The sequence below is a fragment of the Chaetomium fimeti genome (assembly GCF_033439085.1).
Source record: "Chaetomium fimeti strain CBS 168.71 chromosome Unknown B0H64scaffold_1, whole genome shotgun sequence".
NCBI classification, from domain to species: Eukaryota; Fungi; Ascomycota; class Sordariomycetes; order Sordariales; family Chaetomiaceae; genus Chaetomium; species Chaetomium fimeti.
The window spans coordinates 670,396-688,094 of NW_026944329.1; the positions used below are offsets into that span (position 1 = coordinate 670,396).

The following is a 17,699-nucleotide window of genomic DNA, read 5'->3' on the forward strand; positions in this document are numbered from 1 at the left end:
TGGTTCTCTGATACCCTCAGCTTCTGGCTGCACGCGAACAAAGACAACGCCCCGGTGTCTCGCACATAGACCACCGCACATTTGTTGCGCTGCTGCTACATGCTTTTGTTTCTCTTGCTTTTTATGCTTTGCCATTGCTGTTTTCCTGTCTTGTTCCTGTGTTTTTGATACCCAGAGTATACCCCCCGCCTATCCTCCCCTCAACAATGAGAAGGCACAGTCGTTTAGGTTGGCTTTGGGTCTGTCTGTCCGATGCGAAGGACGATGTGGAGATGGTGATGGGAGACCAAAGAAAATCACACAAAACATTAAAAAATCGGTGTTGTGGTGTGGCGGTTGAGGAATGGGTCCATCGGACGGGTGTTCTCTGTCCTTCTCGCCACTTAGGGTGATGATCGAGGGAGGGCTGACCCAAAACTCGCTAATAACTAATAATATACCTCTCGCGTGTTGAGTTCGCCTATCTATCCTTTCCACTCAGTTTAGTGGTGACCTTGCTGTTGTGTCTCTTCGTCCTGTTATGTATGTACTCCACATAATCTGACAAACAGTTAACATTCCACTCAGTCCTGCCACCATTTGTTCCAATCGCCGAGGATTCACAGAGGTGAACTGGCCAAAGGAGTTATTTTACATACGCATTTTGGGTGATCTTCCCGGCCATTGGAGAAAACATTAACTATCCATTACCATCACCATCACCATCACCATGTTTGCCATCCTACACAGCAAATCGGCTCCTTAATGATTAGGTAGGTACCCCAAACTAAACATATCCTGCAAGGTGGTATATCCTCCGCCCCTTCACAGATCCCTCTCCCTATCAATCCTCTCCCCCGGGCTCAGTCCACCCCTGGCTGTTGACTCCCAACTCTTTTTTTTTCCCTCCCCAACGCCCGCAAAGCAGCACCAGTCGTGTCAGACAGATCACAAAACGCCACAGTATCTTCCCACACTAGTCATTCATTCACCCATTGCATCCTGCCTCTTTCGACTATCGCGACAACTCAACGCCTCAGTGTCCGTAGCCCGCACGGCCCCAACGCCTCTGTGCATTCTCTCAGAGCTCCATCCACGCGTATACCACTCTCAAATTAATGCCTAGTATCCTGATCTCAGCCTCCTCTCCGCTAAGATATCCCCCCAGTGTCAACATGGTGCTGGCACCATGTTGTATTTTAGCACGAGCTCCTCGATTTTGGGTATTAGTTCCGAGATTCGAAACGGTTTCGAGATGACGCCATCCTACAAGAAACATCCAGCGGTTAGCGACGGGATCATAGCTAGCGTTGAAGGGTGGCGAAAAAGATCAGACGGAAGAACTTACAACGCCCGCGGCCTTCGCGTTCTCCACCTGCTCCGGCCGCGCATAGGCAGTGACAGCGATGATGGGGATATGCTGAGTGATGACTCCTTCCGCTTCTAGCCGCCTAATCTCACGGGTGCAGCTGATGCCATCCATGACGGGCATTTCAAGGTCCATCAAGATGACCGAGATATTCCGGCAATTGTTGCTGTAGTTTGTCGGCCCGGGATCTGGCGGCGCCAGCCCGCCAGACTTGCTCTCTGGGGCTGTGGCGCATTCGTACCAGAAGCGAGAACGGCGGAGCTCGGCCAGAGCCTCCCCGCCGTGGTTGGCGACGTACGTGTTGCTCCCAGCGAACTCCAGCTGTCGCTTCAGGACCTTTTGGTTCACTAGGTTGTCCTCAACCACCAGGATATCGAGCCGGGACGGGTCCGGCTGCACCATGGGGGATGGCGGTAGCGGTTGCTGAGCGGCCTCAGTCGTCGGTGTGGCAGATCTCGCGGGAGACGGTATTTGTTCTAACGGCACACTGTGCAGAGGTCCCGGGAGAGGAACGTTGTCATTTGAGGTGGGCGTGGGCGTGGGCGTGAGTGTGGGTGTGGGAAGCGGCGAGTCGACGGGCGTAAAGTCTGACTTTCGACCCTTGATGTAGAAGGCAAACGTGCTTCCTTGCCCCTTCGTAGATTGTACCGCAATTTGACCGCCCTGCAGCTCTGTCAATGTCCGGCAGATGTAGAGCCCTAGGCCTGAACCGCCGTATTGGACGTGAGTCCTCGGGCTTGCTTGGCTGAACTGCTGCAACAGGATTTGTTTTTCATTGTCATCCAGTCCCGGGCCGGAGTCGGTGATGGCGAAGTGGATATTGACCTTCTCACCACCAGCCCAGTCGGCTTCATCTGTAAAATCTTCCGCTGGTGGCTTTCGGGGAGGAACGTACGGCAAGCCGTCCTCCCACACGTCTGTAGATGCGCCGATACTGATTGCGATCGATCGCGTCGGCTGGTTCTGTGTGAATCGAATGGCGTTGCTCATCAGGTTGATAAGAACCTGGCGAAGACGCGAAGGGTCTAGTTTCACCCAGTCAACGGCTAGATCTCGGTACGACTTTTCGACCGTTACCTGCCCGTCGATACCATTTGAGCTGAGTTCAGCCTCGAACATCTTGAGCACATCTTGCACTACCGTGACAGGTTGTACATCGACAGGCGTCACGAGTAGCAGGTTCGAATCCAGCTTGGACAGGGTCAGGATGTCGTCCACGATCCGCTTCTGATGGTTTGCACACAACGAGATAATGCTGGCTGCCTCGACGCAGCTTTCGACCAAGGCGTTCATTGCACTGGGAGCGCGAATCGATGGGTCCCCTTGGGTGTATCGACTCAAACCTGACGCTATCTCGTCGGCGCACTGCAGCATGGCGCTCAGGGGATTTCGCATTTCATGACTGGTTATGTCGATGAAATTCTCCTGCTGGCGCTTCAGCTCAACCGCCTCGTCCCGTCGCTGCTTCTGGACGCTTTCGGCCCACTTCTGTTGCGAGATGTCGGTGATACAGCCGAAGATGCTCTTGACACCCCCGGACCCGTCTCTCTCGGGGTAGGCGCTCATCAAGACCCAAACATCGACCAGATGGCCATCAATGAGTTCTCTGGAGCCGTTGAACCGGAATTCGTGCGTCACGGCCCTCTTATCCTCGACGACACGGCGCCACGCGAGCTCTGTGCCAAGCCGGTCCTCGTCCCGGATGCTCTGCATCCACGCGGCGAAGGTGCTGGCGTTTCTCGGGAGCCCAGATATCCTGTACCACATCTCATTGCAGTAGTTGATGTGCCCGTGACCGTCCGCAATGAACAAGCCCACGGGCCCAAACTCAGCCATTCTCGTAAACCGGTATTCGCTCTCGACGGCCTCCTGTGTCCGAAGGTGAAGTTGCAATGAGAGTTCTTGCCGATCGAGCGCGGCTAGGCGGGCAGCCTTCTGTCCGCGCCTGATTTCCTCCTCGAACAAAACCACAGAGGCTAAGGAGGTAGCGAGCTGACGGGCGAGGAGGTTGATAAAGAGTTGGTAATCCTCGTTATAGGGGCGCCGTGGGTTCGCACCCAGAACGATGAACCCAACCACAGCATCTCCTGCTGTCGTGAGATGCACGGGAAATACGACTATAGTATGGCACGGGTCGCCATACCCGGCCCACGCGATGCCTTCTATTAGTGCGGTCGGCAGGGTGCCGTCAGCCTCGCTGAGTACGATAGGAGTTGCCGGGTGCGCCATCGATTCTCTTAGGTATGGGGCGAATCCTTCGTCGCTGAACCGCAAATCGATAGACGAAACGGCGCAGGGGTGGCCGTCGGGTGTGCCGATGGAACCTTCGAGGACTATTTGCGGCGGGTGTGCGACGCTCCCCGAATTTAGAGACGAGACTTCACTCTCGCTATCTTCGCCGACCGAGTAAATGAGGGCAAAAGGAGCATCTAGTTCATTGTACTCGAGGCCCTTCTGGAGCTGAGCCCAAAACCCCTTCACGTCGCGGGCCTGCGCTGTCTCGATGCCGATCTCGCGAAGTGTCAGCATGCGGCGCTCGACGACCCTCCGGCGCGTATTCTCGAACGCTGGGTTGTAGATGGCCACGACTGTCCCGTCGCCTCCCAACAGAGGGATGACTGCCCAGTTGAAAAAGGCCTCCTCCATGAAGCCGTGGCGGGATACGAAGAGTGTGTCATCGTTCTTCATTGTTGCATGCCCACTATCCCAGGCGGCATCGAAAACTGGCTGGATCTGGCCCCATATCTCGGGCCAGGCGTCCCGATACCGAGAGCCCATTAGTCGGGGGTGTTTTTGGCCAGCAAGAGAGATGTAGGCCTCGTTGTAGATAGCAACATAGTCTCGACCCCAGTAGAGCGCGGCCGGATGCGGGCTGCCCATGATCATAGATGACATTATCCGCAATTCGAGCGGCCACAACTCGATGGGCCCGAGCGGAGTGGACGCCCAGTCGATCGACCGTGCAAACCGATGGTGAGCGGAGAGGCCGGGGTCGTCGATGGGAATACAAGTCCAGTCAAACGTTGTACGTAGCGGTGGAGACGAGAGCGCCAGGTCATCAAAGGGGCGGACAACAGTGTCGGCAGTTGAGCCAGCCCTGCTGCGGGGCTCAGAGTGAGAACGGGGGTGCGTCCGCCCAGCTGTCCCAAAGTAATCGCTGCGTTCTCCGGGCGAGGCGAGCCTCTCTTCTGGCCAGCGCCCGCTTGGTAACAGTTCGGCGGCAGGCGAGGGTTCGGATGTTGGTGTTTGGCTCGGGGAGGTCGTTGCGTTGAAGGTCATGTTCTGGTATCCACGAATGATTCGGAAGCGCCTCCGGAGGGTCGAAAAAGTCCACGGAAACCCAGCATAGGGGGCAGACTGAGCAGCAGCATTGGTACTCGACTTGTCTCCCACCAAACTGGCGGCCCACGTCTTGAACGCGGCAAATTCGGGGCTGTGCCGCGATTCTGCTTGGTTGAGCTGCAGCAAGTGTAGGACATTGGGCGTTGTTCTCAACGCGACGTTAGCGTAGAGAAGATGCAGAGGACCAGGGTGGAAGTTTGCCGGGTCATTGAGGTCGATGATGAAGGTCGGCCGTTCGTCTTCTTCCAACAGCTCGACGACCCCGATCCCCTGAAGAAGCTGAACGACGGACGGCTGTGGCCAACCATCGGGGCTGCGGGAGAGACTAGAAAGGTCGGTTGATGACCAGCTACGCGGGGTGCCCGACGACCTCGCAGGACTTGTCACGCTGACCTGGCCTTTCGGCAAGCGGAGCGTAGTCACTTCACCGAGAGCCTCGTTCCTGCCACCCATTCTGGAGGGGGGCACTTCCGGAGTAGGAACGCTGGGTGGGCGATTGAGCAGACGCCTCGGCGAGTTGGAGAAGAAGAGGGGAGATGCCACGGCCGACTGGACGGGAATCGTCTCGTCCAAGGGGGACGGTAATGAGAGATTTCCAGGCGCCACAAGCCGGGGCTTCTTGGTCGGCGACCCGAAAGGGCGCGCGGCGCTCTTGTCCGTCGCCGAGTACCTCTTGCCCTGAGGGCGTCCTAGTGGCGGTCCCGTCGAGATCACCGGGGCCCGAGTTCCGGACGGGAGAAGCCCACGCTCAGACAGTTCGCCCGTCAATGAGCGAGATGCCAGACCATGCCGATGCCGGCTAGTATCAGGTGCTCGCGTCGACTGGCCGTCTTCTCTTTCGATCCTCCCGGCAAGCTCGTCCAGCTGATTACTGCTGCTAGGGCTAATTCTAACGTTCCCCGTACGGCGAGCAGGATGAGCGAATGGAGTAGAACAGCCGTTGGTCGACGATGCGCCCGGGGGGACAGAGCGGAGCTGGTTTGGCGGGGGTGAGGCAGCGGCGTGGGGAGAAGATATACAGGGCTCGGGTTGGCCCTCTAGTGTCATGTCGGAGGCAACCGGCGTATCTCGACGCTCTCCCAACAGGGGGGCGCTGCCGAGGAACTTCGTGATTTCCTGAGCGACCTACACGGCTACGGAGGGCTGAGTCCGCTACCAAAGACCCGGGACCACAGTAACGGCACCGGGGCGGATGACAGCACGTTATCGGTAGGCGAGCCCAGCAGCGGGCCCCATTGGCACGCAAAAGTCAAATCAAGAATAAAACAGATGGATGAGCGTAAGGGCTTGGGCCCGAACGGGATGGTCGAAATCGGCGAGTCGGGGCCGGCTTGTGGCGAGCATACGGTTCAGCTCTTCCGGGATATCGTCTTTTGTCGTACGCGGCAGCCTGCGATGGGCTTTTTCGGTGCCCTCCAGTAGGTAGTTACACCACTGCACCGTACTAGCGAAAGCACGCAACGGAGCTAAAGTCGGTTGGCAGCGTATGCTCAAAGGGATGGCAGCAGTATTCGCAACGGTGGATTTTTGCACCCCACTGCAGGCAGTTGAGACTCGAGGACCCGAAAGAGTGCGGTGTTCAGTTGGTGTCATTGCATGTAAAATGAACTTGCTAGAATCGACCGACGGCCCGGGGACCATGGAAAGACAGGCACTCCGCAGGGCACTTCGGTTGTCGCGGGGGAAAGCGTCCGGTGCAGAAGAAAGCTCAATCCAATGGGTGTTCAGGCAGGGGCAGGTGATGCTGCATGGCACGGCATGTTCTGCATAGAGAACTGAACCTGGAAGGGAAGGGGCAGGTAACCCGGGCGTTATACGTAAAGAAAGAGCGACCTGCTTGGGAGAGGTTGCAGCAGCCAGCAGCAGCAACAGCAGCAACAGCAGCAACAGCAGCAGCGATGCAATGGAGAAACAGGGGCAGGAAAGAGCTGAGGTGGTCAGTCGTGTATGTACGGTAGGTACCTTAATTACATACCACTACCCCGGCTGCAGGCAGAAACACCCTCCCGAACAGTTCCGGCGACCGCTGTCAGTTTTGTCTTTTGTCCGCCTGTCTGCATTCTGCTGATGCACAGCAAGAACGAGGATACGGATCCGTCAAACATTGCGTCCAAGTGGAGAGGAAGTCTTCGACAGTCCGCCTAGAACAGCAGGCGGCGAACGGGAACCCAAGCGGGCGACAGGGGTGGTGCGGTCCATTGGGGTCTGGAGCTTGGAGTTTTCTTGTGCCGTTTGGTCCGCTGTGGAGCAGCTTGTTGACCCTTGCAATCACGAAGTCTCCACCCCAGCAGCAGAGAGATGGAAGCTTTCCATTTGCATGTTCGCAGACCTCACCCCGATCTGCTAGTTAAGGTTCGGAGGTATGTTTAGTTATGGCAGATCGAACGCCGTTCATTCATTTCGTGTTCAAGTAACGCGCTTGTCTCGTGAAGAGTTCAATGGTTCATACCCAGTTTGTAAAAGAGGGGCTTCCACCTGATATCCCGGAGTGTGCACGATTGCATCCTGGTGGCGGAAAGCGGAGATGTGAAGGATGAGTTCTGCGGACACCGCCGCACGTTATCTGCGAGACCCCTCCGCGTTCTCTGCCAATCTGATGAGGCTCTCGTGGCTCCCGTGCTCCCATACAGCGGTTCAATGTCTGGGGAAATGTCGTGTCCCTTCTGTGCGGCGCCAGTCTCGCGTTCTGGAACGGCCTATTTCTTGGCTCCATCAACGAGAGACCTGGAGCAAGAGACCAATCAGTGGCCGCCCAGTTTTGGTCTGCGTTGAAGACGCAATTCCCATTCGCCGACAGCGGCATTCCGCGATTCCCATCAGCGACACAGCGCTGATCGTCAGGTTGTTATGGCTAGACTCCGATCCTGGCGGCGTCGTTCAAGGGCGCGAAGGGCAACCAACATACCCAGATCGACACCGCTTGGTGAACTACTGAGGAACCATTGAGCCAACCTTCAGCCCGTGTCCATTGTTTCGGGACGACATCGAAAAATTTGAGGATGCAAGCGGCCACACCACGGAAATAGTTAGCAAGGCTTTCTGGGCACTCGCTTGTTCGATTGATGAGATCGCGCCACGGCCCACAGATCGGAGTTTGTTCCGTCCTGCCTTCGCTGCTGCACGGGACAGCCATCGGCTCCGTTCCCTCGTCCACGGAGCAAGCATAACGTTATGCGCCTCATCCAGAATGTCGGCGATGGTCAGCCCAACAGGGCGAGAAGCGTCATTCTGGATGAGCTCGAGCGCTTTTTATTCTGATGCCTCCCCAGAAGATGGTTACAATACAAGCCAGCGCGGTGCATGTGTGTACGAATCAGTTAAGTGTACGGATCTGTATGTACAAGTACATATATCAACCACTGGCGACGCGCGGGATGTTCCTGAACACACTTGATCGGCCCGGTTCCAGTCGGTCGGCACACCGTAATTCAAAAGAAAGAAAGAAACCCCAGTCGGTTGCTTCCGGATCACGCACCGCCCGCGCACACAGAACAATGGCGAAGCCGTGTTGGGGCTTGTGGGGATCCGATTGATCGGAAACCTCGAAAGCGACCAGGCGCTAGATTGGACGGCAGTTGTCACTCTGCTTTTGACTCCCGACCAACCGGCAGCGGCCGCATAGCGCCCGCCCTCGAGTTCATGTCCGTCACTGGCGGCATCTCACAGCGCCTGGTGGGTAACACTGGCCAGCTGTCATGATAACTTGGCAGGGCTTGCCAGCCATAAACAGCTGCCGCCCCCAATCCCCGCTCCTGCGACTCACCCTACGATTGGACAACTCGGCGCTTACACGCTGCCACAGCGAGCCCATCTGGAGCTCTCATTGGGCGTCGAGCTGTGATTGACCTGCCACCCGCATCTCCAGGGAGTTTTGCCATGGTCGCGGGCGGCACCACCCACATACGGGCGGCGAGCGAGGCCTGCGAGCGCAAGAAAATGAGGGCGGTCCCTTTAATAAATCGCGGCTGCCGCCTGTTCCCCTCCTTTTTGTCCCGGATTACGACAAAAGCAACGGCGAGGGGTATTATCGCGATATCTGCTGTCGCCGACAACCGACAGCCGGAGCAGTGCTCATTCGGCAGCCCGCCCCCGATCCCCGATTGATTGCAAGGATTTCGATGTGAGCCGTTCCCTGGCGGCTTCCGGCATCCAGCGCGGACCCCGATTATTGGCAAGACCGGCAGGCACCAAGACGGGCCACAGGCGACAAAGACAAACCACCGAGGCCGTACCATACCATACATAACCGGCGTTTGAGGGACGAACAATGGCGCGCACATACCGGATTCTCCATCGCCCATGGAGAGCTAGGCGGCCTCTGTACTTCGTCATGATTCCCGAGCTGACCGGCATCATCACCCTGCTGGTCCTCTTCGGCGTCCAGCAGCCCGACGCTTTCCGCTCGCTCTTCTGGCGCATTGGGTATGAGAACAAGTTGAACTCAAACCCCAACATGATTCTCTACGCATACGCCAACTACCAGGAAGTGCCGGCCGTCCCTTTTGTCTGGTCACGAATGTGAGTGTCCCTCGTCTTTTGTGGACAAGATTCCGGACGACTAACCAGACCAGGTTAACCGACTACAATGTCGCCATCTCCATCATCTCCCTCTTCGTCCTCCTGGCCAAAATGATTGCCACCATCATGAAGGTCTTCTATCCCATCTTCGGCACCTTCATCAGCATCGCCCTCACGGCCCTCTACGCCGTGAGCGTCTACGGCCAAGCCGGGCCCGACTACGCCGACCCGCGATACCCAAGCCCGACCCCCTGGCATCTCCGGGTGGGGTGCAGTCTCGCGGAGCCGTACGGGGTCACCAAGACCTGTCGCATGGTTCAAGGGACACTCGGTGTGACGGTGTATATGCTGTAAGCCAATGGATCCATTCCCTTGTCTCATTTTGACGGACGACTAACAAGGGTTCAGCGCCGTCTACCTCTACCAGACCGGTTTTGCCATCTGGGCGATGCTTCCCAACAAGGAGCTCGACATGTATGACTCGGACGATGAGGATGCCGAGGAATACGGCCGCCACCCTGCGAAGAACAAGGGCGTCTCGGTCCAGATGCAGCCCACGCCGCCGCCCGATCAGGCGCCGTTTACCCCGCGGACACAGGCGTTCCACACGTTAGAAAGGAAACTGCCGCTTCGGTACTCTTAAGAGGCTGACGGAGGAGTGGGATGGAGTATATATTGGGCGGCGCCAGAGCCGTGTTCAGAGTCACTGCTCTGCTGGCCGGGGCATAGGTCGCCCCGCGGTAGGGGACTAGGTTGGAATATCCGGAAGGCCAGGTGGCTTGTATTTGTTCTCCGATTAGGGATTGGGGCTACTATTTCTGGGCATCACTAGTTGGATCTCTCGCGATCACGGAGTTGGTGGTTTTGACACGTTACGAAATGATATCTCGGTTCAGTCCAGTGTAGTTGATACACTCAATGCAGCTGCCCTGTCACGGCGTACAGCCTTCCACATTATTCGTGTCAAAACGAGGGTCGTCCATCGTCGTCGTTTATCAATCGTCATGACACCATCAAACACGAAACAAACAATACGAAAACATCAAACCCCCTGACCAACCACCCCTCAACATAACCCTATCCCATCCTCTCCCACCCCATCTCATCTCACCTCACCTCTCCCTCCATCTCACTCACATCCCCCTCCATCTCACTCACATCCCCCCTCCCCCCTCCCCAACACCCCCATCCAAACCCAAACCCAAACCCAAATCCAAACCCAAACCCAAACCCAAATCCAAATCCAAATCCACCACCACCGCACTCGCATCCGGCACCCCCACCCTCACCACCCCGCCCTCGCCCACAACCACCGTCTCCCCCACCGTCACATTCCCCAACCTCGCCGGCCGCCCGCCATCCAGCTCGTAATTATAGCTCCACCCGTCCCAGCTGATCCCCGTGATCGCGTCGCTGCCGTTCGCCATCAGCCGCCGCACTCCCACCAGCGTTCCCTCGGGGAAGGAAGAGGAGGGGAGGCGGAAGGTGTATTCGGTGGTGTTGCGCGGCGTGGTGGGGGGGTGGGGCAGGGGGGTCAGGCCGGCGCCGTCGACGGTGGTGTTGTGAGTGTGCAGGTTGAGGATGATGAGGCGGGTGAGATGGGTGCCGTGGGCGGTGTAGATGGCGTAGGCGGATTCTGGGGTGAGGTTGGGGGAGGAGGGGTTGGGGGTGGTGGTGGTGAGGGGGATTTCGACGACTGTGGCGGGGGTGGGGCCGAGGGCGGCGGCGACGGCGATGGAGCCGTAGTAGGGCGCTTTGGTGCCGATGGTGGTGAGGGTGGTGGGGATGGGCTGCCAGGCGGCGTACTAGGTTTGGGTCGGGGTTAGTTGGGTGGTTGTGGAGTGGGGTGTGGAAAAAAGGTTGGTGGGAGAGGGGGTTGTTGGGAAGGGGGTTGATAAACGGGGGAGACGCACGCGATAGTTGGTCCCCATGTGCATGTGCACGCGCTTGAAGCCGACTGACGCCGCGTAGAGGTTGAAGTCGAGGCCCCAGAGGGCGGCACCGAAGGTGTTGGACAGACCCGGGCGGCCTTGGTTGTAGAGGGAGTTGGTCTCGCCGAAGATGAGCGGCGGAACGGGGTCGGTGGACTGCGAGAGCATCTTGTTGTACTCCTCGATGTGCGCGTCGACGGAACGCTTGGTTACGGCGTGGTTCATGAGTGTCCCCTGGAGTGTCACCCCGGGGGTTTCGGCGCCGCTGATATAGCTGGGGATGGTCAGTAATTGCTAGCGGGTTGTGGCTCAAGAAGAGGGCTGACTTGTGGGTTGAGAATAGCTTGACATTCTTGTCGTCGTTGAGCCCGGCCGCCCATGCTGCCTCGGCTTTCAGATGGTTGCCGACGCCAGCGAACGAGGGCGCCATGTAGCCGTAACTATCCTCGTCCGCCATCTCAGGGCAATGCTCCTCAATGAGGGCCTTGATCTGCCTGGTGCCATTGTGCCATTGGGAGACGTAAGCATCCTCGCTCCAGTCAGACGGCCTCACAGGCCCCTGGGCCGAGGTCGAATACAGGTCTGGCTCGTTGCCGTATCCCCAGACATATAGCTTCCCGCCACTCAGGGCTCTGCAGGCCAATGGCACAGTATCGAGCAGAGTTTGCCACCCGCTCGACCTATTCCCCCCCAAACCAAGGTTAAATCCATGGTAGTATTTGACGTCTTTCCAAGTGTTGTATGCCTCAAAATAAGACGGCCCAATGGTGATAGTGGTTGGGTAGTCCTCGGACCGTGCCGGGTCAAAGGTGCCATTGAGAGCGTATGGTAGGGAAGCGTCATAGAGAGCATAGTCCTGGGTGTTTCCGCCAACGCGGATGTAGGGCTTGTGCCCGATGATGCGCGCGATATTGTCCAACAGTATGTCTGAGAACGTGTTGGGATGTGTGTTGTTCCCTAGGGGGGTTAGAGGATGGTTCATGCCAGAGATGGGACTGGGCATACCTACCTGCAAACTCTGGGAAGCTCGAGAACTCGATGCTGTAGCTCACATAGCCGTCAAAGACATCGTTACTCTCTACTGAGGCGGCGACGGTATACTCAGACCTAACCAGCGCTGGGCTGGCGAGGGTATAAAGGAGGGCGACTTGTTTCATACTGGAAATACGCCAGGCGGAATTGAACGGGCTTCCCAAGGCGGTATGGCCGGCAGGAGACAAACAATCATTCATATACGGTCCACTCCTGACGCCGCCCACGCTCATGTCCCCTCACTGGACTCAATCAACCGGGGTCGCATCACAGCTCACCCCCAGGGCTACCTACCGCTACCTACCGGCGGCCATAAGTTCCAGCAATCGGCCATGATCTCGGCCAAAAAGGTGCATGGCCAGCGGGGCGGCAGCTCACAAGACTTAAACAAACAGAATAGCCGCTGACGTTGTGGTACGGGAATGCAGCATTGGGTTGCCGAATGGGCACGGTGAGTGGTTGGGATGCAGGTCGAATTGACTGATCGACATCGTGGATGTGGGAAAGCGAGTTGGGGAACGTTGGGGAACGCTGGGGAACGATGTTTGCTCGTGAGGTTTGAGACAGTCGAAGCAAGCCACTCGGGTACGCAGGTAACCGACTCGACTCCATTCAATAGGAAGGTAACTATCGAAACGCTGAAGGTAAATCCAAGCCTGGAGTTGTGGGCTGAATGTTGGTCTTTGTGCTACCGAGGTACTGTAGACCTGGCGGCAGCCCTGGAATCCGTTGCATTGCGCGGGGCGAGACTTCCAGGTTTAATTCGGTGGAAATTGTGTACGATGGAAGAATTTAGGGACCTAACTGAAGGGTCAAACCCTTAGAGGTGTTTTCTCAGCCTCTAGAGAGGGCATTTGGAGGGTTAAATCCGGTGTTACTGCACGAGGCACCTGCAGGGAAAGAGTGGGTTCTTCCAGGAGTGAATGGAAATCTCCAAAATGAGGATATTGGGAAAATGGGATTGAGTAACGTGGAGAATAAATAAACTGGAGAATTGAAAAGTCACAGAATCTTCGGTGCATTCTGAGCGACGGATAATCAGAATCATTGCCTTGGAGAGGGACGCCGGGCGCCACGGCGCTCCGGGATCGTCTCCACTGCCGTTCCCCGACGCTCGGCGCCGTTTCCCCACTCTTAAGCCGGGTTCTTGCCTGAGGATGCCAAACCGCGGTTCATCTGGCAATTGCGATTGGCCTCGAACACCGACGTCATCCAAACGGGAAGGAAACAGCGGCGACAAAGGGTCGGATGGAGGTCGAGGAAGGTGCAGTTCTCAAACAAAATTTTAGCAATTTGAACCCCAATCCCATACCGATTCCATCCCACGAAATTCCCTACTTGCCCGAGGTTGCCCTACCAGTGACCGATCAAACCCGCCTTGGCATTCCATCCCTCGGCCCTCCGCAGCTGCGGAGTTGTCTCCTCATCACATCAACCTCGGGTCGCTTCCGTGTTATCCGCAACGAAGGACGCACGCAGCCCGGCGGAATGTCGGTTCTACAAAAGACTCTATTTTCTGCCTCACGGGCTGCAGCAGTCAGGTCTCAGTTCCGGCGGTCAGCGTTGCCAGCCATTGTTAATCCATTTTTATCCTCACGTCTGGCATCCACCATGGCTCCCAGGGTAATTACCTCCTCACCGCATTCTCCCCGGTTATCTCCCCGGTTATCGTCGATGACAATGCGAGTATCCGGCGGCTAACAATGCCGCCAGCTCAGAGATCCCTCCCTTTTCAAACAAGACGTGTGCTACGTGAATGGCGAATGGGTAAAAGCCCAGTCGGGCAAGACATTCGAGGTCCATGGTAAGCCCTGTTCGGCCATGCTTGCCCTGATCTAGTCCGCTCACTCCCGGTCTAGATCCAGCCACTGGCCAACTAATCGGTACATGTCCCGAGTTTGACACCCAGGACACCGAGAAGGCTATTGCGGCAGCCGAGGTCGCCTTTGACGAGTTCCGCCACAAGACAGGGCGCGAGCGCTCCAAGTTGCTCCGGAAATGGTACGACCTCATGGTTGAAAACGCCGACGACCTGGCCACCCTCATCACCTTGGAGAACGGCAAGCCAACAGCCGACGCCAAGGGTGAGGTGACGTACGCCGCCAACTTTTTTGAGTGGTTCAGCGAGGAAGCGCCACGCATCTACGGTGACACCATCCCCTCGTCAGTGCCGGGCAACCGCGTCTTCACCCTGAAGGAGCCCGTCGGCGTCTGCGGGCTCATCACGCCATGGAACTTCCCCGCCGCCATGATCACCCGCAAGGTCGGCCCCGCGCTGGCCGTGGGCTGCACCGTGGTGTGCAAAGCCCCCGGCGAGACGCCCTACACCCCATTGGCTCTCGCCGAGCTCGCCCACCGCGCCGGGATCCCCAAGGGCGTCGTCAACGTTATCACGGCGCTCCACAATACCCCCAAGGTGGGCGAAGTCCTGACCACCGACCCGGCCGTCCGCAAGATCTCCTTCACCGGCTCGACCCCCGTCGGCAAGCTGCTCATGAAGCAGTGCTCGGGCACACTCAAGAAGCTCTCGCTTGAGCTCGGCGGTAATGCACCCTTTATCGTCTTCGACGATGCTGACGTCGACCTCGCCGTCGCGGGCGCCATCGCTTCCAAGTTCCGCTCGTCGGGCCAGACATGCGTCTGCGCCAACCGCATCTTCGTGCAACGCGGCATCTACGACGAGTTCGCCACCAAGTTCGCCGCCAAGGTCCGCGAGTTTACCGTCGGGAACCCTTTCGGCGCGGGCGTCACCCACGGGCCCCTGATCCACCACAAGGCCGTCGACAAGGTCGAGCAGCACGTGCGCGACGCCGAGCAGAAGGGCGCGAAGGTCGTCTTGGGCGGACACAAGCTCCCCGATCTAGGGCCCAACTTCTACCAGCCAACCGTGTTGAGGGGCGTGACGACCGACATGGCCATGGCGGCCGAGGAAACGTTTGGTCCCGTGGCTGGGCTGTTTGCCTTCGACACGGAGGAGGAGGTGGTCAGGATCGCCAACTCCACTCCTGTCGGGCTGGCCGGGTACTTCTTTTCACGGGATCTGCACCGTGTATACCGCGTTGCGGAGCACCTCGAGGTGGGTATGGTGGGCGTGAACACGGGGTTGATCTCGGACCCGGCCTCGCCCTTTGGCGGGGTAAAGGAGAGCGGCTTTGGGCGGGAGGGCTCGCTATACGGCATTGGGGAATACCAAGTCACCAAGATGGTTACGTACGGGGGTATGGGGAAGCCGTTGCAGAGTTAGGGCGTGAAGTGATGGAGTGCGTGACTGCGACTTGGAGAGGCGACGGATGAGTTGAGGAAGATTACGATGTGATGTCTGGATATCCGAGATTGGAAGTAAACTGTCCAACACAGTTGATGTGCGTCTGCACCGTAAGCCGCCGAGAGTCACACACGCCGATACGAGATTCGGCGGGCGTCCCTCGGAGACTTGGTGGTTGAGATTTCCGAGTTACTCCGGCTCAAAATGCCGAAACTTGTTCTCACCGATCCCGGCGGTGAGGCTCGTCTCTCATTCATCCTTGACAATGGAAACCAAGAATACTCGCCTGCCTGGTTCCGAACCCCATCTTTTCCAAAGATCTGCGGTCTGCGGTTCGGGGTGAGTTACCTCCGTGTCCGCAGCATGGCTGTGCGGCCGGGTCATTGCGCATCGCCCCGGCGGAGCCCGGCGCTTACGGCACGCGAGCATGCACGCAATGCACCGACCGGGTTTATCAGGTTGGGTTGGTTCCCCCGGGCAAGCCCTGAACAGCCGCCGTGGCCGGGGGTTTTGTGCGAGCTCGAATTGCTTGATGGTGGGGTAATTAGGCACGCATTTAATGCTGGGTGGTATTTTTGGGAGCTTTTGACGTGTTGAGTTAATGAAAGCTGAGTGTCTTGTTGAACGACTTCTGTGTAAGTGTTACCGGGTACGAAGCAGTGGAGCGGATTCAGGGACCGATTAAAATAGATCTCATACCGCACTCCGAACTTCGCACACCTCGACCCAACGAAAAAACAGCTGATGGTTGATTCCATCCCGATCTCCTTCCCACAGCTCCCATCCATGACCTCGCCGTCGGTTCCTCCAGCACCTAGCATAAATCACTCACCCACAGCAGTCCCCCTCCCACCATTCAACCCCACCCTCACTCACCTAGGTAGGTAGGTCGATGAGTCGGACAAGGTAGGAAGGAAGGAAGGGAAGGAAGCGCAGAGTGCCTTGCCTGCTTGCCCTTCCCGCAGCCGCGTTCCCCTCGGCAACAAAAGTGCATCCTTCAACTCCACCTTCAAGTTCCCCTCCTCCTTCAACTTGAGAACTCAACAACTCACCAACCCACCAACCGCACCATCGGATCGCACCATCGCACCACTCGGGATGCCGCCGCCTGAAAATACACGCGCGCAAAAATCCCCGGGGCCAGCCAGCCAGCTCCACCCCGCGGGAATCCCTCGCTCGGGTTGCCGTCTGACGCCCGCCCCGTCCGCCCGGCCGTACCTGCGTTAGCGGAAAAGCCTCCTCCTTCCTCGCTTCCCCTCCTCCCAGGGGAAGAAGGCGAATGATTGATTGAATGAGTGATTGAACGGATGATTGAACGGATGATTGAACGGATGAATGCCGGGCCCACTGTGAATGCGGCATGGGGGGTTTGTTGAGCCGGACGCCCTTTGCCCCCGGGCCGTGTCACATACCTCCTGTGGCATGTATGGTATGCCTTAACACACAACCCGCCGCCCACCAACGGACACGGGGTGGGTTGGTGGTGGTGGTGTGGGTGTGGGTGTGGGTTGGGAAAGGTGAAACGAAACGAACGGCCCCGGCCCCCGGGTCCGAGTCCCCAATTGTACATATTTTGTCTTTCCAACCCGACCAACTGTGCCAACAAAACGAAGGTGAAAAGAAGCAACGATCGCTGGCCCCAACGGCTGGCCAGCCGGTCGGTCGGTCGCTTACCTGGCCGCACACACACACACACAATCGCACACAAACGGGCTTGTTGTTTCGTTTCGTTTCGTTTCCTGCTCGCGGCGGGTGTTCATCCACATCCACACACAGCAACCGCAACCGCAACCGCACACGCAGGATCCGCATCCCGGCGAGGCGGGGTTCGTCATTGTCCTCCCCCCCCCGTCACCCATCCCCCGGCCTCCCGCCCCCCGGTCTTGTTGTTTTCCCCTGTTTTGTTCTGGCCTCGACTGCGAGCCGTGGTGGTGGTGTGTCTGTCTTCCGACCCCGAACCGCCCCCTGGCCCTGGATTTAAGTGAGTGCAGAAGGAGCAAGCGCAGCCGCGGCGGAGTTGGCGGGGTCGGTTTCCGCCTACACGACCTTCGTACCCTTACCTTACGCGGCAGGATGTGACGCTGTAAACTACAATACCACTGTACTTCGTCCCACTCTCACTTGTCTGTTACCTTGTGGGATGCGAGCGTGCGGCGGGTTTTTGGGGAAAAGGGTCTCGGGGTGTTGCATGCGGGCTCGCCGTGGGTACGGAGTACTTGTATGGTGGAGAGTATTGGGGATGGCTAGGCAGGGCGTTTACCAA

The 17,699-nt window shown here is 57.8% G+C and overlaps 6 protein-coding genes across 6 annotated transcripts; 3 read left to right on the plus strand and 3 right to left on the minus strand.

Annotated features, from left to right (window-relative positions):
* Window positions 1-691: 691 nt before the first annotated feature.
* On the minus strand, window positions 692-5,956 carry B0H64DRAFT_3859 (uncharacterized protein). Its single transcript, XM_062803110.1, has 2 exons — window positions 1,328-5,956; window positions 692-1,245 (listed from the first exon to the last, which is right to left on the minus strand). The coding sequence occupies exons 1-2, from the start codon at window positions 5,735-5,737 to the stop codon at window positions 1,150-1,152; spliced, it is 4,506 nt and encodes a 1,501-aa protein (XP_062663484.1). The 5' UTR covers window positions 5,738-5,956; the 3' UTR covers window positions 692-1,149.
* B0H64DRAFT_3779 (uncharacterized protein) lies at window positions 5,841-7,009 on the minus strand. Its single transcript, XM_062802548.1, has 2 exons — window positions 6,666-7,009; window positions 5,841-6,618 (listed from the first exon to the last, which is right to left on the minus strand). Exons 1-2 carry the CDS (start codon window positions 6,793-6,795, stop codon window positions 5,945-5,947), a joined length of 804 nt encoding a protein of 267 aa, XP_062663485.1. The 5' UTR covers window positions 6,796-7,009; the 3' UTR covers window positions 5,841-5,944.
* Window positions 7,010-8,957: 1,948 nt separating this feature from the next.
* B0H64DRAFT_369280 (uncharacterized protein) lies at window positions 8,958-9,851 on the plus strand (the record flags this gene model as incomplete). Its single annotated transcript, XM_062802016.1, has 3 exons — window positions 8,958-9,208; window positions 9,262-9,558; window positions 9,617-9,851. 3 exons carry the CDS (start codon window positions 8,958-8,960, stop codon window positions 9,849-9,851), a joined length of 783 nt encoding a protein of 260 aa, XP_062663486.1.
* A 511-nt stretch (window positions 9,852-10,362) lies between these two features.
* B0H64DRAFT_314456 (uncharacterized protein) lies at window positions 10,363-12,296 on the minus strand (the record flags this gene model as incomplete). The annotated part of the gene is made up of 5 exons (XM_062800203.1): window positions 10,363-11,013; window positions 11,122-11,413; window positions 11,466-12,066; window positions 12,149-12,186; window positions 12,247-12,296. The coding sequence occupies 5 exons, from the start codon at window positions 12,294-12,296 to the stop codon at window positions 10,363-10,365; spliced, it is 1,632 nt and encodes a 543-aa protein (XP_062663487.1).
* A 1,486-nt stretch (window positions 12,297-13,782) lies between these two features.
* Window positions 13,783-15,415, plus strand: B0H64DRAFT_369282 (Aldehyde/histidinol dehydrogenase; the record flags this gene model as incomplete). The annotated part of the gene is made up of 3 exons (XM_062802017.1): window positions 13,783-13,794; window positions 13,885-13,975; window positions 14,031-15,415. 3 exons carry the CDS (start codon window positions 13,783-13,785, stop codon window positions 15,413-15,415), a joined length of 1,488 nt encoding a protein of 495 aa, XP_062663488.1.
* Window positions 15,416-16,485: 1,070 nt separating this feature from the next.
* Window positions 16,486-17,491, plus strand: B0H64DRAFT_4087 (uncharacterized protein). Its single transcript, XM_062804666.1, has one exon. The coding sequence runs from the start codon at window positions 16,797-16,799 to the stop codon at window positions 17,415-17,417; it is 621 nt and encodes a 206-aa protein (XP_062663489.1). The 5' UTR covers window positions 16,486-16,796; the 3' UTR covers window positions 17,418-17,491.
* Window positions 17,492-17,699: the final 208 nt, after the last annotated feature.